The sequence below is a fragment of the Sylvia atricapilla genome, chromosome 30, assembly GCF_009819655.1.
Source record: "Sylvia atricapilla isolate bSylAtr1 chromosome 30, bSylAtr1.pri, whole genome shotgun sequence".
In the NCBI taxonomy this organism is placed as follows: Eukaryota; Metazoa; Chordata; class Aves; order Passeriformes; family Sylviidae; genus Sylvia; species Sylvia atricapilla.
This window is the reverse complement of record NC_089169.1, coordinates 1,233,184-1,256,004: the sequence shown is the minus strand read 5'-3', so window position 1 is coordinate 1,256,004 and position 22,821 is coordinate 1,233,184. Positions and strand designations below refer to the sequence as shown.

Sequence of the window (22,821 nt, the reverse complement as noted above, 5' to 3'; positions counted from 1 at the left end):
TGGGGCCCTTTCCCGCCGCCATCTCCCCGTGACCCGCAGTGCCACGTCCGTCTCCATGGTAACGACCGGAAGGGGCGGAGCCATCTCCATGGCAACGGGCGGAAGCGGTGTGGCGCGGCGGGCGCGGGACCGGAAGTGACGTCCGGGAGCCGTGTCGGCCATGTCGGCCATGTCTGCGGGCGGCGGAGCGCAGCGGGACGCGGGGGCCGCGGGCGGGTGAGGCGCGGTCACGGAGGTTCGGGCGGTTCTGGCACGCCGCGGGGCAGTGCCTCATACTCCCTGTGTCTTTTCCAGGCGCCGTAGCAAGTGGGACCAGCCCGGACCGGCCCCAAATTTCCTCCTCCCCGGTACGGCGCCGCTGCCCGGGCGCCCGTTCCCCGGCGGGGGCGGCGATGGCGGCGCCGCCGTGGCCGGGTCCGAGAGCTCCGCGGCGCCCTCGGGAGCGCTGGATGCGGCCGCCGCCGTGGCGGCGAAGATCAACGCGATGCTGATGGCTAAAGGGAAGCTGAAGCCGGCGCCAAGCACGGCGGACAAGGTGGGTGGGAGCGGGGGTGTCATGGCTGAGGTCTGGGGACTTGGATTTGTCACTGAGGCGATGAATTGGGTGCAATAAAAGCAGTCGGAAATAATTTAGAAAGTATTTTTTAGCGTGACAGAAAGCAGTGGGTAGCTGTGAGGTCAGTCCTCTGTAAGACTTTACCAAAGCCACCTGTAGGGAGGTGAAAAACTTTTTTCTCAGAAGCGTAGAATATTCTGAGCTGTAAGGGAGCCACGAGGATCGAGTCCAGCTCTCAAAGTGTTTTTCCTGAAGTGTTTCCTAGACAGCAGAGCTGGTGGAAAAACTGCTGTGTGAAACAACCGTTTAAAAAAAAAAAAAAATAAAACCCACCAAATTATTTTGGTGCCTAAAGAAGTTACCAACAGGAGCTGTATGTTCCAGTCTCAAACAGCTTATTCAGCCTTTCCTGAGCCTGGTTGACCCTGATGAGCTCAGACAGTTGGACTGGATGGTCCCTGTGTGTTCTTCTTAAACAGTCTCTGAGTTTTCTATTCTAAAGCAAGTGTAACTTAAAGCCGCTTTTCCAGCTCCAGTCACAGGCTTGTCTTGCTCTTCTGCATGTCCTTAGCCTGTGCTAGAGCCAAGTTTAGAAGCTGTTTCAAGTTTCATGGAATCACAGGCTGGTTTGGGTTGGCAGGGACCTTGAATCCCACTCAGTGCCACCCCTGCTGTGGGCAGGGACACTTTCTACTGTCCCAGGCTGCTCCAAATCCCATCCAGCGTGGCTTTGGCCACTTCCATGGATCCAGGAGCAGCCAAAGCTGCTCTGGGCACCCTGTGCCAGGGCCTGCCCTTGTTCACAGGGAACAATTCTCACCCAATATCCCATCTAATCCTGCCCTCTGTCGTTTTAATACCATTGCCCCAGTTACTATATGCCCTGGTAAAAAGTCTTTATCCTGCCTTTTTATAAACCCCTTTAGGCCCTGGCAGGGGCTCTGAGCTCTCCCTGGAGCCTTCCCTTCTCCAGTGAACACCCCCAGCTCTCCCAACCTGGCTCCAGAGGGGCTCCAGCCTTGGGAGTATCTCCGTGGCCTCCTCTGGACTCTTTCCGTTCCATTTTTGAGAACCTCAATTTCCATCCAAACTTGTTGAAATGAAAAATTAACTCTTGAAAATGAAAAAATTAAGAGTAGGTTTTATGGTGTTGGCTGTGCCAGTCTGGGGCTTTGCCTCGTGAGGCTGCATCCAAAGGAGTGCTCATTTTGCCACAGGATTTACTCACAGATAAAAAAAAGAGTGGGAAATTGTCACAAATTCTCCTCAATTGCTTCCCTGTCACTTCTGGGGCTGAAACCACCCCTGCAGCTTTTTTCCTGTGTGAGGTTTAACAACAGATGTTCCTTATAGTGTAGCTGTAGGAATCCCACATGGAAATTCTGGGATTTGCTTCTCAGTGCTGAACAATCCACCCAGAAAGGGTGGAATTCCTGGCTTTAAGGACACATGGCCTGGTTTCAGGGAGCCTCCATTGTCACAGCCCATGGAAGTAAAATCCATTTGCTGACTGGCACTTTGAGACATCCAAAAGTTGGCAGATGCTGGTGCTGTCTCATTCTCCCAGCTCTGTTTTTGTCACAAGCTCTGGTGGCACTCTGGCATCCTGTGACAAACTCTTTTGTTCTGGGAACCATTAACCAACTATTAATGAGCATTTGGGGTGCCAATTTTTATTGCACAGATATTTTTTTGTTATTATTATTTTTTTAGTATAGTAACAAGTATATGTTATATCTATATAGTTCTTTCATTGCATATGTTGCTTTTGGTAGAACGTGTTCAGTGATGGCAGTTCTGGAATAATTAACTCTGATGACCTTTCAGGTTGTGAGGGAATGGAAATTAAGGAGCTACAGGTTAATGAATATGCTTCTTTCTTTTTTTTTTTTTTTTAAGTGTTGAAAGAGTGGAGCAATTTAAAGTCAGAACAGTGCCCTGTACTGGAGTCCCTCTGTAGCTGCCTTATGGCTCTTCTGCAAGTGCCTCAAGTGATATTTTTAGAGTGGATGGGTGATCCTGGAAGGTTCTTTTTTGTTTTGTAGAGTTTTGTTTTACCTTTATGTCCCCAAAATTAATTCCAGAAAATTTAGAAGGCTGTACTTACTCTGTACATTGAAAGGTCTCTGTGGTAACTCCCAGCTCTTTCACTGTGTCTTCTGAATTTGTATCTGTGGCTTTTTATTTCTTAACCTGACACAAAATATTACACCCTGTCTTGCAAAAAGATGGGGAGAAGCATGATGTTGTTAAGTTCAGATCTTGACCAGAAATTCTTAATTCTGTTTCTGTAAAGCCTGTTGAGAGGAGCAGGGGCTACAATGATGGTTTCATTGGCCTCTCAGATTTCGGTCAAAGCTGCTAATTCAAGTGTAAAATGCTTTGGTTTCTGTCAGAGCAGCTCTACAGCTCAGTCCCACATCGTGCACAGAACAGAAACATTAACTATTCTATTAATATGTGCTGACAATAAAGCTGGTGTGTTTATTTGGGCTCAGGGCTGTGAGGAGGCAGACCAAGCTGTACATTCAATGTGCTTTCCACTAATCTCTGTAAAGATTTTGCCTTCAAAAGCTGAGAGGGCTGAACGAGAAGGACGTTTGCCCCTCGAGCTCTGGGCTCAGGTTGTTTTTCTTGCATCACTGCTTTCCACCCACTGGTCTTTTGCTGTGTTCTCGTTGAAGCTGCAGGCTCTGGGAAAAGGTCCAGCCACGAGTAAAAGCAAAGATGACCTTGTGGTGGCCGAGGTGGAGATCAATGACGTCCCCCTCACGTGCAGGAACCTGCTGACCAGAGGCCAGACCCAGGATGAGGTATGTCCCACACCCACAGCAGCTCTGCTGGCCATGGCAGGGAGCTCTGAGGTTACATAACACTGCTACAGCTGTACCTGTCAGGTTAACTGAGGAGATAAGGTTAACCTGAAAGAACTTGCAGTGACCTCTTGTTCAGTGCTTGTTTCCTTCTGGAATGCTCCTTGTGTTTTCTAAAGGTGTTTGTTTAGTCTTTTATTGATTTGTTCAGTAAATGGTTGTATGATGAATTCAGAGCCAGCGTCAGTCTCTTAGCTCGTTATGAATGATTTCTGGGGTTTTTTACAGCAGCATTGTTTAAGTTCTGGTATTCTGTGTGTGTCTTGTTTGCTGTTGGCAGGTGTGTCACTGGCCTTTGTACATTTTTTGCAGATCAGTCGCCTGAGTGGAGCAGCTGTCTCAACTCGAGGAAGGTTCATGACTGCAGAAGAGAAAGCCAAAGTGGGACCTGGGTTTGTATTTTTTTCTGGAGGTTCTGCTGCTTTTCTCCAGAGGTGACAAAGCACTGAAGTTCCTGCATGGTTGATTCTTCATGAGCAGTGTCACCAATAAATTTGCCATTCTGATGGTCCTGGCTGCCTGATACTGCTGGGCTGAAATAACAACCATAACCATCACCCTGACAGATCCCACTGTGCTGAACTTCTCCCCACAGAACACTGCAACTTCCCAAATACAACTTTCTTGCTGCTTTTAGTTATGTGGGGAAGCTAATTGAAGTTTTCAGTGGTGTAACTTTTATGAGTCATCATCAACTCCTGAATCATATTTTCAGTGCAGAGCTTTTCTTGCATGAGCATTGTGATAGCCAAGGAATTCATATTCTGTTATCTGGAGGGCATTTCACATTTTTATAGAAGACTTCCTGTATGTAATGACTCTAATACAATTAGATTGGATCCATTATTATTGTGTTGTCTGGGGGTTTAATTGAATATTTGACTTTTTCTTTCCAGAGATCGTCCCTTGTATCTTCATGTTCAGGGTCAGACACGGGAGCTGGTTGACAGTGAGTACAAAACATTCTACTTTTTCTCTCCCTGTCGGTGATAAAGGGTTTGTCTGAGCTGCTCTGTTGGATTTGAGCTATAAACATCTTGGTGGGGGTAACAAGCTTCATTCAAACATTGATACCAAGATCTCTGCTCAGAAATCCCTGAGTCCCATGTCCTGCTTGCATCAGGAATCCAAAACTTTGGATAGACTACAAGGAAGGTGGGGGGAGTGGGCAGCTCTTATCTCACTGATAACACACCGAGATCCATGGGAATAGGTGTGTGACAGAGAGGCCTCCTACAAGAAAGGAGCACAGAGGGTCACATCTGGTGTCAGTTCCCTGCTCAGACAGGGACATCCCAGAGCACAGGGCACGGATTGTGGCCACATGGGTCTGGCACATCCAGGCAGGGAGCTCCACAGCCCCTCTGGGCTTTGCTCAGGGCTGGTCACTGCCCAGGGCACGAGTTGTGCCTCCTGTGCAGGGGCAGCTCCTGGCCTCAGGCCCTGCCCATGGCTCTGGGGACATCGCTGGGCCTGGAGCAGAGCCTGGCCCTGCTCTGCCCCTGCTGCACCCAGGGACACACAGGGACACTCGAGGACACCCAGGGACACACAGAGACACTCAGGGACACCCAGGGCTGAGGGCCCCTCTCAGCTGGGGCTCCTCTCCGGGCTGAACAGCCCCAGCTCCCTCAGCCTTTCCTGGGCACGGATCTCTCCCGGCCCTTCAGTGTCCCTGTCACCCCCTGGAGCTCCCTGTCCCTGCCGGGCTGAGGATGCCAGAGCCGGGCACGGCCCTGCAGAGTTGCCTCCCAGGGCTGGGCACAGGGGCAGGGGCACTCCCTGACCTGCTGGGAATGCTCTTCCTCACCCAGCCCTCGACCCCACTGTCCCCTGGCTGCCAGGGCACGGTGCTGGCTTGGGGACAGCTTGGTGACACCGCTCAGGTCCTCCCCAGCACGTCACCCCCAGCCTGTGCTGGTGCCTGGGGTTGTTCCTCCCTGGTGCAGGACTCTGGCCTTGCCTTAAAACATTGACCCAAACTTTATCAGGGTGGAAAATGGAGAAGAAATTCTCATTCTTCACAGAATACCTAAGCTGGAAGGGACCCACAGTGATCATCCATTCCCACCCCTGACCCTGCACAGACACAAATAACCCCACCCTGGGCACCTCTGGGAGCAGTGTCCAAGCTCTCCTGGAGCTCTGGCAGCCTTGGCAGCCTGTTCCCTGAGGAGCCTGGGAAGTGCCCAGCACCTTCTGGGGGAAGAACTTGTTCCTATATCCAGCCTAAACCTCCCTGACACAGCTCCAGCCATTCCCTGGGAATCCTGTGTGATCTTACACCAGGGTGCTAATCCTGGGCCCCACTGGAAGATGCAATCCTGTCACAGAATGTGGAAAGTAACCCCCTCATGTCACAGTTTGGTTACTTGGGGCAACTGAGTAAAAATGGATTTCATGTTCTCTCAACCAGGAGCTGTTAACCGAATCAAAGAGATCATTACCAATGGAGTGGTGAAAGCAGCCACGGGCTCCAGCCCCACGTTCAACGGAGCCACAGTCACTGTCTATCACCAGCCAGCCCCTATCACCCAGATCACTCCAGCTGTTGGCCAAAAACCTCCATTCCAGTCAGGGGTGAGTGATCCATTGATGTGGATTTCATTGAATATCACTGCTTTACAAGATTTACCTTTCACAAAGCAGACATGTCATGTGCTATTTATTAAAAAAAATAACAAACCCACAACACAAAAGATGAAAAAACACCCCCAAAAAATCACTCCCACCTTGTGTTGTGAATTCTGGAGGACTAGCAAGACTGAGTCTGCAAAGTGAGACTCAGGTAATAGTGGCCTCCTAAAAGAAAAGGGATGGAGAGAGCAGTCCTACTTCCAGAAAAGCACAGGGCTCACTGTGCCATCTGACACTGAACCTTTCTGTCTGCCCACAGTGAAATGAACACACTGTTAGAGTGAGATATTAAGCTTTTTCTGTTCATTTACAGATGCATTATGTCCAGGACAAGTTATTTGTTGGGCTGGAACATGCTGTTCCCACATTTAATGTGAAGGAGAAGGTGGAAGGACCTGGCTGCTCCTACTTGCAGCACATTCAGATTGAAACTGGTGCCAAAGTCTTTCTTCGAGGAAAAGGCTCAGGTTGCATAGAACCAGCATCAGGCAGAGAAGCCTTTGAACCCATGTACATCTACATCAGGTATGGGAGAGTTCCAAAAAACCATGAACTATCCCAGTGGCCAGTCAGGAATGTTGCTTCATGTTTAATCACTGTGGGGAATTCCTAATTTTTACTGATAAAATGCAAATGAGATAATTTTTGAACCTGGTTTCACTTTAATAGTGGTGTCTCTAAAGGGATAAGAGTGTAACCATATGGTGATAGGGCAAAGAAGGAGCTCCCAAATTTGACAGCAGAGTTTGTTCTTATGTGGGTTTTTTGTGTTTGTTTTCAGTCACCCAAAGCCAGAAGGTTTGGCAGCTGCTAAAAAGCTCTGTGAGAACCTGTTGCAAACCGTGAGTAACTCTTACAAATATGAGATTTTTGTAGCTTTGAGGTGTGTTTGGCTAAGGAATTCTTAATGCTTGCAGCAAAGCTGTTCATGCATCTGACTTGGTCATAGGTTTCTCCTTCCAAGGGTTGCTCTCTAAATCTTGTACAAGGAATAAACCTTTCTCAGGAAGGAGTGAGTGTACTTGAATTTTAGCGGGGAAAAAAATGCAAATGTGTTCTGAGCAGAACTGGGGATAAGGACAAGGGAATGTCTGGCTGTAAAGATAAAAGAAACCTGCTTTTTGCTCATTGTTCCAACTTCCCCTGCTTTAGCTTTACATGATGTCCAGAGCTGCACTGTCTACTTTAGGAAAGATAAAGTGATTGGTGTAGCCAAAAAGTTCTAGAAAATCTCTCACGTGTACACAGAGAATCTTCAATTTCTCAGGTTCTCTTATATGAATGAAAATAAAGTCCTGGAGAGTCTTTCAGTTAATATAATAATAAGATAATGGAGTATGGGCTACAAAGTCCCTTGAAAAATATTTGGAAACTTTTCTTTCTCTGAGGCTCTATTGTTGTAATTAATATGCCACTTCCTTTCTTATGGCAGATTATCCCATAATTTGCACAAGTCTGCCACAGGGGCCAGGAGAATCTGGGTGATGTTTATTGGGGTTTTGATGGGTGAATTGTTATGTTTGGGTTGTTGCTGTCCTTGTGCACAGTGTGTTCTGTAATCAGCATTCCCTCACATGGTTATGGGGAGTTGCTAAAATTAATATTGTAAATACGTTTTTATTGCCTAATCTCTGAAATTCTTCGTAGGTTCATGCCGAGTACTCCCGATTTGTGAACCAGATAACCACTGCAGTTCCCTTGGCAGGTGAATATCAGCAATAACTCAGCATTTAGAGTCCAACTTCTTTGACGTTTGGAATTAAACTGGATATTTTAGTGACTATGGCAGAACTAGATGTTCTTTCTCTCTCTTCTCCCAGGCTTCACCCAGCCGGCCACAATCAACAGCGTCCCTTCCCAGCCCTCCTACTACCCTTCCAATGGCTACCAGTCTGGTTATCCTGTGGTTCCCCCTCCTCAGCAGCCTGTCCAGCCTCCCTACGGGGTGCCAGGGATGGTGCCTCCTGCAGTGCCCTTGGCTCCTGGAGTCCTCCCAACGCTGCCCACGGCGGTGCCACCCGTGCCCACGCAGTACCCCATCCCTCAGGTCCAGCCTCCAGCCAGCACTGCCCAGGTACTGCCCAGGGTCACTCTTGGCTGTGGGGTTGGACACTAAATCAGCAAGAAATGACTTCTGTAGTTCCAGATGGAGAATTCTTCTTTAGGGCTTTCTTTTTGCCTTTTTTTTGTTTGGCTGGTTTGAGGGGTTTTTTGAGGGGTTGATGTTTTGGGGTTTTTTGGGGTTGGTTTTTTTGTAATTGTTTAGCTGATCTTCCTTCTAAGCAACTAAATTTTTGTGTGGCAGCTTCCTACTGCATTTTTCATATTCCCTCTTAAGAGGAAGGACATTTTCAGGGGGTGGGGGCTCATTTCTGAGGAGCATCCTCACACTCTGCAATGCCCCAATGTAGGTGCATGAGTTTAAGTTACAGATAGGGATTAGTTTGAGATGGGAGTCTTCTCTAAATGAAATACTTGTTTTACCTCTTCAGTTGTGAATTTTCCTCTGAATTCTCTTATAATCTAGAGAAACTATTCATATGTTCTGCTCCTTTGTATGACATTGCATTGAATGGATACTTTGAATGCATGTTATCAAATTTTCTTTTATTTTCTCTCCCACTTGTGCCTGGCAGAGTCCTCTGAGCGCTCCTTTCCTTCCTGCTGCCCCAGTAAAAACCACCATGCCAACTGGTACCCAGCCACAGGTGCAGCCCCATCCCCAGGGCCAAAAGAGACGCTTCACCGAGGAACTGCCTGATGAGAGAGAGTCAGGACTGCTGGGATACCAGGTGGAATAAAATCACCAGTTTTACTTCCCTCACCGAGGCAGAGCGGGGTTGGCGAGAGGTTGTTGTTAGCAGAGGCTGTTGGAGTTGTGAAGGGCCTTGGGCAGAGGGCAGTGGTTTGTTCCAAAGCACAGGGCCCACGCTTTGGTGTCTCTGAGTGGATGTACTGCTCTCAAGCTCTGGCCAAACTCATTCCAGCTGCTTTCCATATCCTCAGCCCAAAGACAAGTGGTGCATCCAGGTCACAGACGTGACAAGAGCGTGGGACTGCTTGGCTTAAAGGGAGATTATTTGGGGTATTTTTTGAATTTTTGGGGTCTTTAGGTGGCCTTTGCGAGGGAGGGAAATGTAATAACTTGCAGTTTTTCCCATTTACCTTGCAGGTTGCACTTGAGAGGATTTCAAGAAGCCTAGTTTAAAAGCTTAATTGATTTGTTTTTGAGATAGTTAGAGGATTTTAAGAAAAAATAATTTTGAGTTCTTCCAACTGGCATGTGGGCAAAGGGAGTGTCTGTAACAATGTTTCTCTGATGCTACACCCCTGCCACAGGCAAAACCCTTAATAAAAGCTTTGCTAGAGGCAATAAGGAACTGCCTGTTAGAGCTAATATTAGAATCTCCAACAGAGTCCTGTGGCAGAGTTCTGTTCAGTGTTCAGAATTAGCTGGCTAAGGAGGTAATAGGTGATTTATGAAGGGAGCAGCTCTCTTTATTGTCCTGAACTGCTGATGAGGTGGAGTAGGTGGTGAGGAGTCTTCCAGAGTGGTGTTCAGATGTGTTTCCTACCACGCTGCCCTCACTATTTGTAGGAGAAAGCATTTTGTGTAGCAGTGGTGATTAGAAGTTCCTTCTGCTAGCTGGCCATATGCTCTGAAAGGTTGGGTTTCCTAACAGTATCATTAAGGAGCTGTAGCTTTTGTTGTAGTTGTAGATTTGCTAATGCCGTGTGTTTTTCTGCTCATAGCATGGACCCATTCATATGACTAATTTAGGTACAGGCTTCTCCAGTCAGAACGAAATCGAGGGAGCCGCGTCGAAGCCGGCGAGTTCCTCAGGAAAGGAGAGAGAGAGGGACAGGTGAGTGAGGAAACCATGGCCAGCCTCTTGTTTTTTAAGGAGGAGGGTTAGCTTTTGCTGCTCCAGAATGAAAATAGCTTCGTTTCCACTCCTCCCTAAGTCTTTGTGTGGATCTGGAATTCTGCCGCTGTCGCACCTTCCATTCAGCACAGACCCTTGAGGGCCACCACCACTTGTTACTAGTTTCACCTTGGATATTGAGCTGTGCTTGTAACTCCTTGGATGTGGCCACCCAGCTCCTTATCCCTCTAATGTTCCATCCATCCAATCCATTTCTGTCCCATTTGGAAGTAAGAATGTTGGGAGAGGGCAGGCCTTGCGTCACTCCAGGTAGGACCATCAGTCGCTCCAGCCTGGATGAGTCAGGGAATTTAGAGTTCAACTCCTCAGGCCAAGGGCTGAGTTAGGAATTCGGTTTTTATTACCTTTGACTCGCTTGGTTTAAAATAGAAAAAAATATTGCTTTAAACAGGCAGTTGATGCCTCCGCCAGCTTTTCCTGTCACTGGAATGAAATCGGAATCGGAAGAAAGAAAAGGTGCGGGGTCTTTACCAGGCAACCATGGTGAGTGCAACGGGTCTAATGCCCTTGCAAGTCCACTTTTCTTTCCCAAACACCCTTGTAAATCCAGTTTCCTTTCCCAAATGAGCTGGTGGTGGTTTTAACGTGTCTAAACTCGTGATTTTTTTGGCTGTTCTTTGTTGAAGTGCAAAGCAGGTGACATTGCACTGCTCTAAAATCTCTGATGCTTGCTGTGGTTATACACACAGGTTGCTTCTCAAAGCTTTAATAAATGAAATGAGAGGAGTTTAATTAAGTGGGAGACTAAAGACAGGGAGTTTTGACCCATCAGGCAGCACAGAAATGTGGTGGGGTTGTTTTGTGGTACAGATGAGGCTTTGCATTGTGAGCAGCTGCCTCAGAGGCACTGAGGAGCGTGAGGGGAATTCTGGTCAGGTGGGGATTCACACACATTTCTGGCTGCAGACAGCACAAGTGCTGTCAGGACTTCATCTTTCCTAGGGCTGTCACTCAGCAAGGGTTTGAACTTGGTCAGACATGCAGTTGTTTAACTCTGCAGGCAGCTCAGTGCTTTCAGCTCTGCAGAGAGATCACCCAGCCTGGTTAACCTTAGTTCCTCTGCAGTCTTGCTCCCAGACACTGCTCTCCTGTTAGCTTCCTTTTGAACCCAATTTCTACTTTTCTTTACGTGTTGATCTCTTTAACGGTGAAATTGCCCTCGATGAGAGCCATTTGCTAACTTTACCTTTTCTGTGTGTTTCTTTCTTGTTTCTCTGTTCTCTTACATGGTTCTGGTGGATCACATGGCTGTTGCTGGTGCTGTTTCGTGTGGCCTTCGACCTTGGATGACCATTGGCCTTGTGACCTCAAAATGGTGTCCAACTAACAATTTACAATTAACATCTTTTTTTTTTTATTATTATTATTAACTCGTTTTGGGGCATTTTATCTCTTTTTGGTTTGTTTTTATTTTTTCCTTCTTGGGGGCTGGGGGGGGGCTTGTTTTGTTTTCCCCTCCTAGATCATCAAGCCAAGAAGATGAAAACTGCAGAGAAGGGCTTTGGATTAGTCGCCTATGCTGGAGATTCATCAGATGAAGAGGAGGAACACGGTGGCCATAAAAACGCAAGTACTTTTTCACAGGGCTGGAGTTTGGGGTACCAGTACCCATCCTCACAACAGCGAGCTAAACAACAGATGCCGTTCTGGATGGCACCATAAAAACTGAACAAGAGTTTTCATTCATCTGGTTTTTCCCCTCTAGCAATAATGCATGTATATTCCAGAATGAACTTGGCAAAGATGCATTGTTTTTTTACATTTGCAGAAGCCAATTTCCCCTTGGAAGGGCTCCATTGTTTTTAAAATCCTCATTTTGGCAGTGTGTTTGTCATTTTTAAAAAGGAATATTTGGAATTGCATCCTGACGGGGCTAGTCCCTTGTGCAAGGGAGAAGTGCTATAAAGAGGAACCAGGGAAGCCTCTTGGGCCATATTTTCCATTTTTCCCAGCTAATTTAAAGGGAAGAGTCAGTGACACTGACTTTATTCTGCGTTTGCATTTTTGGAGTGCTCCTGCTGTCAGCCTCAGTGATCCACTGGTGACTCAGCCTCAATTTTGGACTTTCATCAGAGGGAAGGAACATCCAGGAGTCATGAAAAACTTGAGCATCACATTTCAAAAACTCTTGGTTTTTATTTCAGACATCTCCTGCAACTCGGCTTAGTTTTAGTTTGAACTGTGATTTTACCAATCCCACAAGTTCTCATTCTAGACATATGTTGGAGTGAGGGGATGCTCAGGTTTTTGGATAGGTCCACTTTGCCCCAGGTGGACTTGGCACTGTAGCCCTGGTACTGAATTGTTTCTGGTCACCCCAAGACTTGCTCCTACCCAGCAGGAATTCCTTTTCCAGAAGCTCACCTTTACCTCTTCCCTCATTCACTGGATTCCACCAGAGCCAGAAACCATGGTGGTTTCCCCAAGGGCAGCAGTTGGATCCAGCAGCTCCTGCCTCATGTGCAGAACGTGGGAATCAGTTTTTGGACTGCTGTTTTTGGACTGTTTTGGACATGAGCTGCACCAGGGGCTGAGCGGGGTGGGCTGGTGCAGACAGAACTCTCACATGGAGCAGTCACACGGGCACTGCTCCAAGACACTGGGCAGCTTTTGGGACAAGGAGCTGTGCTTTTGAGAAAGGGGCTGTGTTGCTGCTGCAGCCAAGACAGTCAGGATGAATCACCTGTACAAACCTCGGCTTTCCGATGTGTTGTAAATAATTAGAACCATACTTTCATTATAAATAAATGTATAAATATTCTGCTGCTTCTTGCTGCTGCTTTGGAACCACAGACCGTGATAGAGGTGGGGGGCTCTGGGGAAGTCCCGGGGCTGGGAGGGGGTCCAGGGAAGGGGTCCCCAAGGCTCGGGGGCTCCCCGGGGCACAGGGGGGTTCGGGCTGGGGGGGAGCCGAGGGGCTGGGAAGGGGCTTTGGGCCTGGGAGCGGCTCCGGGCGCTGACAGAAGCCCCGCCATCCGGCCGGGGAGTGCCCGGGACGGTCGCGCTCAGTGCCGTGTCCCCTCCGAGCCGCCGTCGGGCCCCGCCCGCTGCGCTCGGGCCGGGGCGGGCCCTGTGCCCGAGGAGCCGCCGCCATTTCGGTGTCGCTGCAGCGGGGCCGGGCCAGCGGCCATGGATGCCGGAGCCCGGCCGGGCGGCGGCGGCGCCCCGGGGCAGTCCCGCGAGTACAAACTGGTGATGCTGGGCGCGGGCGGCGTCGGCAAGAGCGGTGAGTGCGGGGCTGCGGCTGCCTCCGGCCCCGGGAGCCGCGGCGGTGGCAGCGCGGGGGTTCGGCCCGAGGGGCTCGGCTCGGCAGCGGCCGGGGAGAAGCCGCGTTCCCTGAGCAAACCCCCGTTCTGGGCTCGGTGCCGCCCGTCCCGGCGTGTCCCGAGCCCTGCCGGGGTGTCCCGGTCATCGCCTCCCGCGTCCCTGCAGCTCTTCCCGCCTGAGGACACGGGCGGAGCATCGCTGGGCCGATTGCAGTCCCCGCGCTCGGTGCAGGCCGTGCCCCGGTTTGGTTTTGTGCCGTGGCTGTGGGGTAATGATGTGATTAAAGGAGCTGTGAGCTGAGCTGCTCAGTTGTTCCCTGATTTCTGCTTCCAGCCATGACCATGCAGTTCATCAGCCACCGGTTCCCAGAGGACCACGATCCCACCATTGGTGAGGAAAATCACTTCTCTCTTCTGTTCTTTCATTCCCTTGGCACGTCAAGCTGTTACAGCCCATTGCTTTAAAATATTCTATTCGAAGATATCTATAAATCTGGCTGTAGACTGATCTTTGATCGCTCATCAGGCATTCCCAGCAGGTCAGGGAGTGCCCCTGCCCCTGTGCCCAGCCCTGGGAGGCACCTCTGCAGGGCCGTGCCCGGCTCTGGCATCCTCAGCCCGGCAGGGACAGGGAGCTCCAGGGGGTGACAGGGACACTGAAGGGCCTGGAGAGATCCGTGCCCAGGAAAGGCTGAGGGAGCTGGGGCTGTTCAGCCCGGAGAGGAGCCCCAGCTGAGAGGGGCCCTCAGCCCTGGGTGTCCCTGAGTGTCCCTGGGTGTCGCTGACTGTCCCTGTCTGTCCCTGGGTGTCTCTGTGTGTTTTTGTCTGTCCCTGGTGTCCCTGGGTGTCCCTGTCAGTCCCTGGGTGTCCCTGTCTGTCCCTGGTGTCCCTGGGTGCAGCAGGGGCAGAGCAGGGCCAGGCTCTGCTCCAGGCCCAGCGATGTCCCCAGAGCCATGGGCAGGGCCTGAGGCCAGGAGCTGCCCCTGCACAGGAGACACAACTCGTGCCCTGGGCAGTGACCAGCCCTGAGCAGAGCCCAGAGGGGCTGTGGAGCTCCCTGCCTGGATGTGCCAGACCCATGTGGCCACAATCCTGTGCCCTGTGCTCTGGGGTGACCCTGCAGGTGATCTGCTGTGCTCCCTTCCATCCTGAACCTCTCTGTGTTTCTGTGGTGTGAGAGATCTGAGAGTGGGATGTGAATCTTTAGTTTCAGCTCTTTGATCGTTTTCCCGTCCATCCGTTCAGGACATGCCCTGTCTCTGTCTGTGTGTTGGCAGACAGGGGTTGGAACTGCTGCTAAGTCATTTTCAGTTGTCTGTTCAGAAAATCCAGGCTTTGTGCTGTGATCAGCTCTTTGCTGTTCATTTGTCAGGCCAAATTGTTTTCTGTGTTTGAGGAGTTGGGAGGGATGAAAGTGCTCAACAACTCACTCTGATGCTATAAAACTTTGGCAGCATCTGCAGGAGAAACCTGAACCAACAGTTACCCAATGGAAGGAAAAGTGAGGGAAAAAAAAGCCAAATTCTTGCTGAGAAGGAGTTCTTGAAGTGCAGGAGTGCTGACTGAGAGGGACAGAATATTTGTGTATTTATATATTTATAGACAGATTGTTTTTATATGGTGTTTATTATAAATAATATTTACATTTATAATGTTTCATCTGTTTTATTGGTATGTATTATTACGTCTTCTAAGAAAGCAGCAGTTGGTGGTGATCTGTTGTTCTCTTGAATAACAGATCTTTTCTGGCATTGAGATAAACAAAATGTTATTCCTCTGTGTTTTCCACCAAGACTATCAAAATGAATTTCTGGCCTGTGGGCTCAGGAACAGGACCTGATTTTTACACATGAAACGTTAAATCACACCAGAGCAATTGGAAATTTAATTTAATTTAATTTAATTTAATTTAATTTAAACACAGCTCAGACTGAGGTAGTCCAGTGCTCCTAGCAGGGTGGGTGGCTGTAGTGTAGCATTCTTTGTGAGCTGATGGCTGATGAGTGTTGTGCTTGTATCCCAATCTTTCTGATGTCCTGGGAACCCACAGAGGACGCCTATAAAATCCGGATCCGCATTGATGACGAGCCTGCCAACCTGGATATTTTGGACACAGCAGGACAGGTGTGTTAGTAATCACAGGTGAATTGAGAGCATGTGAAGCAGCCTGTAATGATCAGGTGCAGGGACAGAAATCCTGCATAAGGAATATCTCTTCATAAGGATAATTTGTTCTATCACAAACCCAGGGGCGGTGGAGCTCCGTCACTTCCCATGAGAATCCTGTTGAGCTGTGACACTGCTCCCCCCCAGTTAGCCACCAGCAAAAAACCCTGTCCATGGGGTTTCTGTGCCAGGGGAACCTTGGGACCATCCCAAACACACAACCTGCCTTGAGGGGTGGGGACATTGACGCCCAGCTGTTTGCACAGCCGGGTTTGCACCTCGAGTGGTGAGAAAACCAGCAAGTCCTTACGTTTATGGATCCAAAATATGACTGTCTGTCTGTAGGCAGAGTTCACAGCCATGAGGGACCAGTACATGAGGGCTGGGGAAGGCTTCATCATCTGCTACTCCATCACCGACCGGCGCAGCTTCCACGAGGTGCGCGAGTTCAAGCAGCTCATCTACCGCGTGCGCCGCACCGACGACACGCCCGTGGTGCTGGTGGGCAACAAGTCTGACCTCACCCAGCTGCGCCAGGTAAAGCCAGCAGCACGGGAGTGTGCTGAGGAGCCCTCCGTCAGGAGCTCTTCCTGTTGGGAAATGCAGTGAAACCAGAGGGGTTTGGTCCCTTCCTTCGTGTTGTCTCCGTGCTGGTTTCACGCGGAATGTGGTGAAAAGCGGCCGCCTGTAGCAGTCACAGGAGCAAAGTCTTTAAGTTCAGCTGATCCTGGGGTTTGCTTTGTTTGTAATTCCTGATTTGAGGGTAGCCATGCCTTGGCCATGTGCTGGCACCCAGAACACCCCGTGCCCCAGAATGTCAAAGGTGGGGGATTCTGCTCCTCTGCCCCACTCAGGTGAGACCCCACCTGCAGAGCTGCCCCAGCCCTGAGGCCCTGCACAGGAGGGGCCTGGAGCTGCTGGAATCAGTCCCGAGGAGGCTCCATGATGGTCAGAGGGATGAGCAGCTCTGCAGGGAGGAAAGGCTGAGGGATCTGGGAATGTTGAGCCTGGAGAAGAGAAGGCTTTGGCATGACCTAACTGGGGCTCTTCCAGGAGCTGAATGAGCTACAAGAGGGATGAAGAGCAACTATTTACAGGTGCCTGGAGTGCAGGACAAGGGGGAATGGTTTCCCAGTACCAGAGGGCAGGGTTAGATGGGATCCTGGGAAGAAATTCCTCCCTGTGAGGGTGGGGAGGCCCTGGCACAGGTTGTCCATAGAATTTGTGTCTGCCCTTTCCCTGGAGTGTTCAAGGCCAGGTTGGATGGGCTTGGAGCAAGAAAGCTTTAGAAAGGTTTATCCTGGCTGTGGGAAGTTTGACAAACACCAGCTTTTGACAAGGAGAAGGAAGCTTCCTTACCTCACCAAACTACCAGGGCTGAGAACTGCTCGTGTCAGACAGTTTAGGTAAAAAAAAAAGAATACTCTTTGAAGTTTGTTTTTTGTGAATGTCCAAAGAGTCTCTTGCATTGCCAGAGAAGTGATGAGTGAAAGCAGAACAGGTTTGCAGAGAAACCTTTAGAGCTGGGTGCAAACAATCCATCCTGGGGCTTGGAGTGTCTGTGCAGAGGGACAGCGAGCAGCACAGGGAAAGGCAGCGGAGTGAAAACTCCTGGAGTTTGCCTTCCCTGACCAGGGTGTGCCCTCCTTTTCCAGGTGTCCAAAGAGGAAGGCTCTGCCTTGGCACGGGAATTCAACTGCCCCTTCTTTGAGACGTCGGCGGCGTTCCGCTACTACATCGACGACGTGTTCCACGCGCTGGTGCGCGAGATCCGCAGGAAGGAGAAGGAGGCCGTGATGGCCATGGAGAAGAGATCCAAGCCCAAAAGCAGCGTCTGGAAAAGACTCAAGTCCCCCTTTCGGAGGAAGAAGGATTCAGTCACCTGAACAGAAAATTCCCTCCGCAAAACGGGACAAAAAGCTGTGACCTTTTGTGAGCGAAGCAGCTCGGTGACAATGCTGGCAGGAGTGTGACACCTGAGGGGACTGGGTGAGGGACTGCCTAACTCTGCCAGTTGTTTTTGTTTAGGACCATGTTGCCTTGATTCTGGGGGTTGAACTTCAGACCCAGTGACAGTTGTACTTTGTTTGTTGTCATTTTTTACTGGACCCAGCCTGTGTTGGCCGCCAAGGCCAGTGGGTTCCTGGCCCTGCACTTTGGAGTTTGTCCTTGCTCACAGCGCCCTGGAAGCTGAACTGTGCAAAGCATTGACCAGCCTCTCTGAATCCATGCTGTTTGCACAGGAGGATTTCAGTGCTCTCTCCAACAGCAGTGCACAGTGTGAGAGGCTGAGCAGATGTTCACAAAGTGTCATGGCCTTGGAGGTCACCGAGCAGAGCTGGGCTGGACTTCTTGTGCTCTCGTGGAACAGATTTCTTTCCAGGAAAATTGACGTGGGATACTTGTGTGCAAGTTCATCCGAGTGGTCAGTTCACCAGCAGTGCTGTAGGTGGGGTGTAAACAAGCCAGAATCACAGAATCCCTGAGATTGGAAAGTCCTCTGGGATCATCAAGTCCAACCTGTGAGCCAGCACCACTCTGTCACCCAGACCAGATCATTCAGTGCCATGTCCAGTCCTTTAAACACCTCCAGGGACAGTGGCTCCTCCACCTCCTGAGCAGCCCCTTCCAAATTCCATCACCCTTTGTCACCAAGGCAAGCTGTGGTTCCTGTGGCAGTGGGACTTGGCAGCAGTGCAGGAACATTTGGGATTTTCCTGCTGCAAACAGCACTGAAGGTGCTGCCACAGTATGTGGAGTGTGATGTGCTGGAGAAACCAGAGCTGGGAGCTTCCTGGCTGGTTACAAATCCTGGTGGGAATGGGGCACTGGCTCATTTACTCAGTTTTGTGTCATCCTAAAGGAAGCAGTGATTCTGGGGAGCGCAAATCTCTCGACAGTCATTCCCAGCCATTTTGTGGGAACTGTTTTGCAGAGAAAATGGCTGATCCTGAGGGTCAGGGACATCCAGAACTGACATTCCCTGATCCTGGTGAGGCTCTCCTGGTGCAGTCTGAGCAGAGCCAGCAGCTCCTCCCCTCCCTGACCTCCCCTGTGCAGGTGATCCAGGCAGGGCTGGGGCACTTCCTGATGCTCATAAAGAACAATTTGCCTGTGAGGCAGATCCTCCACACGTGGAGGGACTCTGTGCCCTCGAGCTGATTGATTTTACAGCAGTTTTGGGATCAGGTGCCTGGTGCTCCTCTGGATTTTGCTGTTTAACAATAGGACAAATCACAGCTGGGTAACTCAGATGTGGTTAAAAGCAGTTTCTCTGAACCAAGTGCCTGGAATCCTTCAGTGTGAGAGGTAAAGAACTGACTGAAATGATGTTCCTGATCACCTCTCAGATCTGTGCTGTCAGTCTGTGCTGCACAGGACAGTGCCATCCAAACTGAAAACCTGGGTGTGAAAGGATTGGTAAAGGAAGTGAGGATTAAAAAAAAAATAAATATATATATATATGTATAGAAAAACTCCTTATTACCTAAGATAGGACTGGAAATCCTGTGCCTGTTGGTTTGAAGAATATTTTCTTTGTGGAAGATTTAAACAAATGAGAAGTACAGCAGAGGCTCCATTTTACATTTGCTTTGTGAAGAGCTGAACATTTAAATTGGTTTCCATTTCTCATCTCCTCCCAGTGCCACACTGGCTCTGGCAGCAATGCAGAATCAAAAAAAAAAAAAAAAAGGCTTGGAAAAGGCTGAAGAGAATTCAGGTTGTTCAGAATTTCAGACTCTTTCACGTTCCTGTGTGAGTGGCCCTGTGCATCCCTTCAGCCTTCACTGATGTTCTCATTGTTGGATTAAAAGCTGTCAAAACCTCGGATAAAAACACCACCTGGCCAAAAACTGGAGGAAGAGGGAGAGGAATGAGCTAAGAAGTGGCTCTGAAGCATTTTTGGGGTGTGTCAGGTGTTTCAGAGCTGGGGCCTGACGCTGATGATGCATTTTCCAGCTCTCAGAGCCCAGCTGAAGGAGCCTGGCAGAGGTGCTGAACGCTGTCCAGGACTATTTTCACCCCTAAATAACTGAATTCTGTGCCTTACCTGAGTCCTGCAGTGCAGTTTAGGTGTTTACTAATGCCTTTGGTGAGCCTGTTGCTTCTAGAACTCGTAGAGCAGAACAGCAGCCAGCACTTTTTATTTTTACACAGTGTTACTCGAAGAGTTTTATTTTTTGTCATGTATGAATTTGTACACAGAACGATTGTTTTATTTGACACAATATATATATAATTTTTAATACAAACCTTTGCATTGGGTGTGTCAGTCTGTGGTGGGGTTCTTCAGCCTGAGAGTGCTGAAGGAGGAAAGTTCATTTGTGCTTGCAAATGTGGGAGACACTTCCCCCTGTGTGAAAAAAAGAGTTGGTTCGTGGCATTTAAGTGGTGCAAAGCCTAAAAATTCTGTGAGTCTGGTGCTGAATTGTTGAAATATGAACATTTTCCAGCTGTGTTGTTTCCCTCTGTGTGGTGATTTTCCAAGGGCCAGTTACAAGGAGGGCAGGAGGAGCTGCCTGAGGTCATTGTCCAAGGCTTTTGCTGTTGGGTTTGGGAGGGTCAGAGAGTCCCAGCGTGGTTTGGGTGGGAAGGGACTTAAATCCCACCCAGTGTCACCCCAGCCATGGCAGGGACACCTCCCACTGCCCCAGGCTGCTCCAAGCTCTGTCCAGCCTGGCCTGGGACAATTCCAGGGATCCAGGGGCAGCCACAGTTTCTCTGGGAATTCCATCCCAGCCCCTCATCAGCCTCACAGGAACAATTCCTTCTCCAGATCCCATCTAAATCTCTGTCAGTGTGAAGTCATTCCCCTTGTCCTGTCACTCCAGACTTTTTAAAATATTCTATCTCCCGTTGTTTTGTCAGCTCCTGCAGGTCCTGGAAGGCCACAATTGCATCACTCCTGAGCCTTCTCCAGAGATCTTTTCCAGCCTCTTATGATTCTATAAAATAAATCCTAGAAATAAAGAAACAACTCCTCTGAAACATTCCCAAAGCTCAGGAGGGGAAACATCACCTTGGGATGACTGAGAAGGGATAAAAAGGAAAGAATTCCATGGCCTAAAGCTCAGTGTGTGCATAAACAGGGTGTCACTGATATGCATGAACCAGAGAAGCCAATATTGTCAGGACATCTCAAAGATGACCTTGCTTTCATCCTTTTGCCTTCTTTCCTTTAGGTTTTGAAGTGAGTTGTTTTTCTTTTTTTTTTCCTTTCCTGTATTACATCTATTCAAGTGCATACAGCATTAGAAAAAGTGAAATAATTCTCCTCTGGAGTCCTCATGTGGGCACGGTGTTTGAGTTATTTGGAAATACAGATATTCTCTGCAAAAAAAAAAAAAAAAAAAAAAAAAAAAACAACCAACTCAGAAATTATTTTAAAAAATAATATCTGTGGATTGTTTGTGGCCAAGATGCTGATTCTGCCTGGAGCAGTCAGTGGAATTGGATGATCCTCAACAGGCACTGCTGGAATTTTCCCCCTGGGCTGTGCCTCTTTGGTTTAAGGGCTCTTTCCTATTCAGTCTTTTCCCCTCACCATTCCCAAATATTTTCTCCCCACCAGCTCTGATATTCCTCTGCTCTACAAAAAAAAAAAAAAAAAAAAAAAAAAAGGCGTGGAAGTATCAGCTCAGGCTTTGTGCTGGGACATGAGGCATCACCTTCATTGATTTTCCTGCTGCCTGGGGTTTTTTTTCAAACACCCATCCTGAGACAGATCCCTGGGCATTTTGAGATTTAAGCTCATGGATCTCAGCTCTGATTTGAACAGCATCATTCTGGGAGACACTTGGTGCATTCTGCTTTTCTGAGCTGCTGCTTGTTGCCTTCATTCCCAGGAAGGATTGGCACAAGCTTTGAGCTGAACTCTGGATTTTTGTGTCTCTCCATTAACCTTCTCTCAGGCACAACCACCACGGTGAGGAGCTGCCCCTGGAAAGGTGCATTCCTTACATTTTTGGTTAAAATCGAGGTTACATAAAGTGGTTACTCCCCCAACTAGTTTTGCCTGGGTTTTTTATTCTTGTCGGGGCTCAGCTCAGCCTTTGCCCAGCTGAACTCAGCGTGTCCTGACACTGTGGTCACTTGGGTCACACCTTCCCCTTCCCAAAACGTGGTCAGTGTCCTCAGCCTCCAAGGACTCTCAGGCTCCTCGTGCTCTGGGTTATTTTGGGAACACTGCTAATTGGTTCTTGGTTTTTTTTTCCAAGAGCTGTCTGCTTTCCTTGGGTGATAACGGGATGTCCCCACGTGGCTGCTGAGTCACCAGGAGCAGATGAATTCCTGTTCTGCTCTTGGTGGCACCACAGGGTTTGTGTTGGGGAGAAGCTGGAGGAGTTGAGCAGCACTGTGAGGGACACGAGTGACCAAAGCAGAAAAGTCAGCAGGAAAGTGCTTTATTTTTCTGGCTTCATCTTACACACACTTTGATCAGAAGGCAGAAGATTGGCTACACAGGCAGCCACCTCTTCCATCTCCTTGGTGAACATCACCATCCATCATCTTTCTCCTCCCACAGGAGAAATGTGTAAACGAAATAGATAAGTTCTAAAAATACACATGGTTTTCTTGAAGCTGCCTGAGAATAAAGTACAAACAAAGAAAGGCAGGTGAACTTGGGGTGACAGAGTTGATCTGGGTTTTTCAGGGTTTGGGGGATGTGTATTTATTGCATTGGTTTGGGGTTTTTTGTGGGGTTTTTTGTTGTTGTTTTTGGGGGTTGGTTGGTTGGTTTGGTTTGGGGGTTTTTTGAGTTTTTTGGTTTTGTTTTGGTTTTTGGGATTGTTTTCGCATTTTCTGCCACCGTTTTACTTGTCTCTTGCTCTGTTTTTCCTTTCCTGTCCTGTTACATTTGGCCCAATAAATTCTCTCCCTGCCACTCAGGCTCTGTGGCGCAGCGGTGACCCAGGAGCTCAGAGCTGCTCCAGCACAGCGGCTCCAGGCGCTGCCTCTCTGTAGAATCTTGGAATGATGGAGTTTGGAACAACCCTCCCAACCCATCGAGTGCCATCTGTGCCCCACCTTGTCCCCAGCCCAGAGCTCTGAGTGCCACCTCCAGGAGCTCCTCAGACACCTCCAGGGATGGGCACTCCAAACCTCCCTGGGCACTTCCAAGCCCTGAGCACCCTTTCCATGGGGAAATTCCTGCTGCTGTCCACCCTGAGCCTCCCCTGGGCCCGGCCTGAGGCTGTTCCCTCTGCTCCTGTCCCTGTTCCCTGGAGGCTGTCCCCTCTGAGCCCCTTTTCTCCCCGAGCTGCTCCTCGCAGGAATCTCTGTACAGCCCCACACCCTTCGGAGGGTCTTTCTCGCCTTTCCTTCTTGGATCCTTTCCAATTCCCGACAATGAGCCTCCGCAGGGGAACGGCTCC

The 22,821-nt window shown here is 49.3% G+C and overlaps 2 protein-coding genes and 1 non-coding gene across 6 annotated transcripts; all 3 read left to right on the top strand.

The window, feature by feature from the left end:
• The first annotated feature begins 30 nt into the window (after positions 1-30).
• Positions 31-12,774, top strand: KHDC4 (KH domain containing 4, pre-mRNA splicing factor). 4 transcript variants are annotated; one of them, XR_010745547.1, is made up of 14 exons: positions 31-216; positions 295-535; positions 3,241-3,369; positions 3,742-3,821; positions 4,326-4,378; positions 5,846-6,009; positions 6,380-6,591; positions 6,848-6,908; positions 7,714-7,771; positions 7,887-8,140; positions 8,703-8,858; positions 9,848-9,932; positions 10,405-10,496; positions 11,476-11,534. XR_010745547.1 is itself a non-coding variant. In XM_066337814.1 (14 exons), the coding sequence occupies exons 1-14, from the start codon at positions 161-163 to the stop codon at positions 11,673-11,675; spliced, it is 1,863 nt and encodes a 620-aa protein (XP_066193911.1). In that variant the 5' UTR covers positions 31-160; the 3' UTR covers positions 11,676-12,774. The 4 variants fall into 4 exon arrangements, 3 of the variants coding, with proteins under 3 accessions (XP_066193911.1, XP_066193910.1, XP_066193912.1); XM_066337814.1 differs by having other exon boundaries at positions 3,247-3,369; positions 9,820-9,932; positions 11,476-12,774; XM_066337813.1 differs by having other exon boundaries at positions 9,820-9,932; positions 11,476-12,774.
• LOC136373082 (small Cajal body-specific RNA 4) lies at positions 6,176-6,304 on the top strand. Its single transcript, XR_010745578.1, has one exon. It is a non-coding gene; the product is annotated as a small Cajal body-specific RNA 4 (non-coding RNA).
• Positions 12,775-13,076: 302 nt separating the features above from the next.
• Positions 13,077-19,853, top strand: RIT1 (Ras like without CAAX 1). Its single transcript, XM_066337978.1, has 5 exons — positions 13,077-13,239; positions 13,614-13,670; positions 15,330-15,403; positions 15,791-15,982; positions 17,101-19,853. Exons 1-5 carry the CDS (start codon positions 13,143-13,145, stop codon positions 17,329-17,331), a joined length of 651 nt encoding a protein of 216 aa, XP_066194075.1. The 5' UTR covers positions 13,077-13,142; the 3' UTR covers positions 17,332-19,853.
• The last annotated feature ends 2,968 nt before the right edge of the window (positions 19,854-22,821 follow it).

Coding starts and splice junctions, on each gene's coding strand:
- KHDC4 (XM_066337813.1), top strand. CDS start 161: ATGTCGGCCATGTCTGCGGGCGGCGGAGCGCAGCGGGACGCGGGGGCC. Junction 8,141..8,702: donor CTCCAGCCAGCACTGCCCAG/GTACTGCCCAGG, acceptor TGTGCCTGGCAG/AGTCCTCTGAGCGCTCCTTT. Junction 9,933..10,404: donor AAGGAGAGAGAGAGGGACAG/GTGAGTGAGGAA, acceptor TGCTTTAAACAG/GCAGTTGATGCCTCCGCCAG.
- RIT1 (XM_066337978.1), top strand. CDS start 13,143: ATGGATGCCGGAGCCCGGCCGGGCGGCGGCGGCGCCCCGGGGCAGTCC. Junction 13,671..15,329: donor GGACCACGATCCCACCATTG/GTGAGGAAAATC, acceptor GGGAACCCACAG/AGGACGCCTATAAAATCCGG. Junction 15,404..15,790: donor TTTTGGACACAGCAGGACAG/GTGTGTTAGTAA, acceptor GTCTGTCTGTAG/GCAGAGTTCACAGCCATGAG.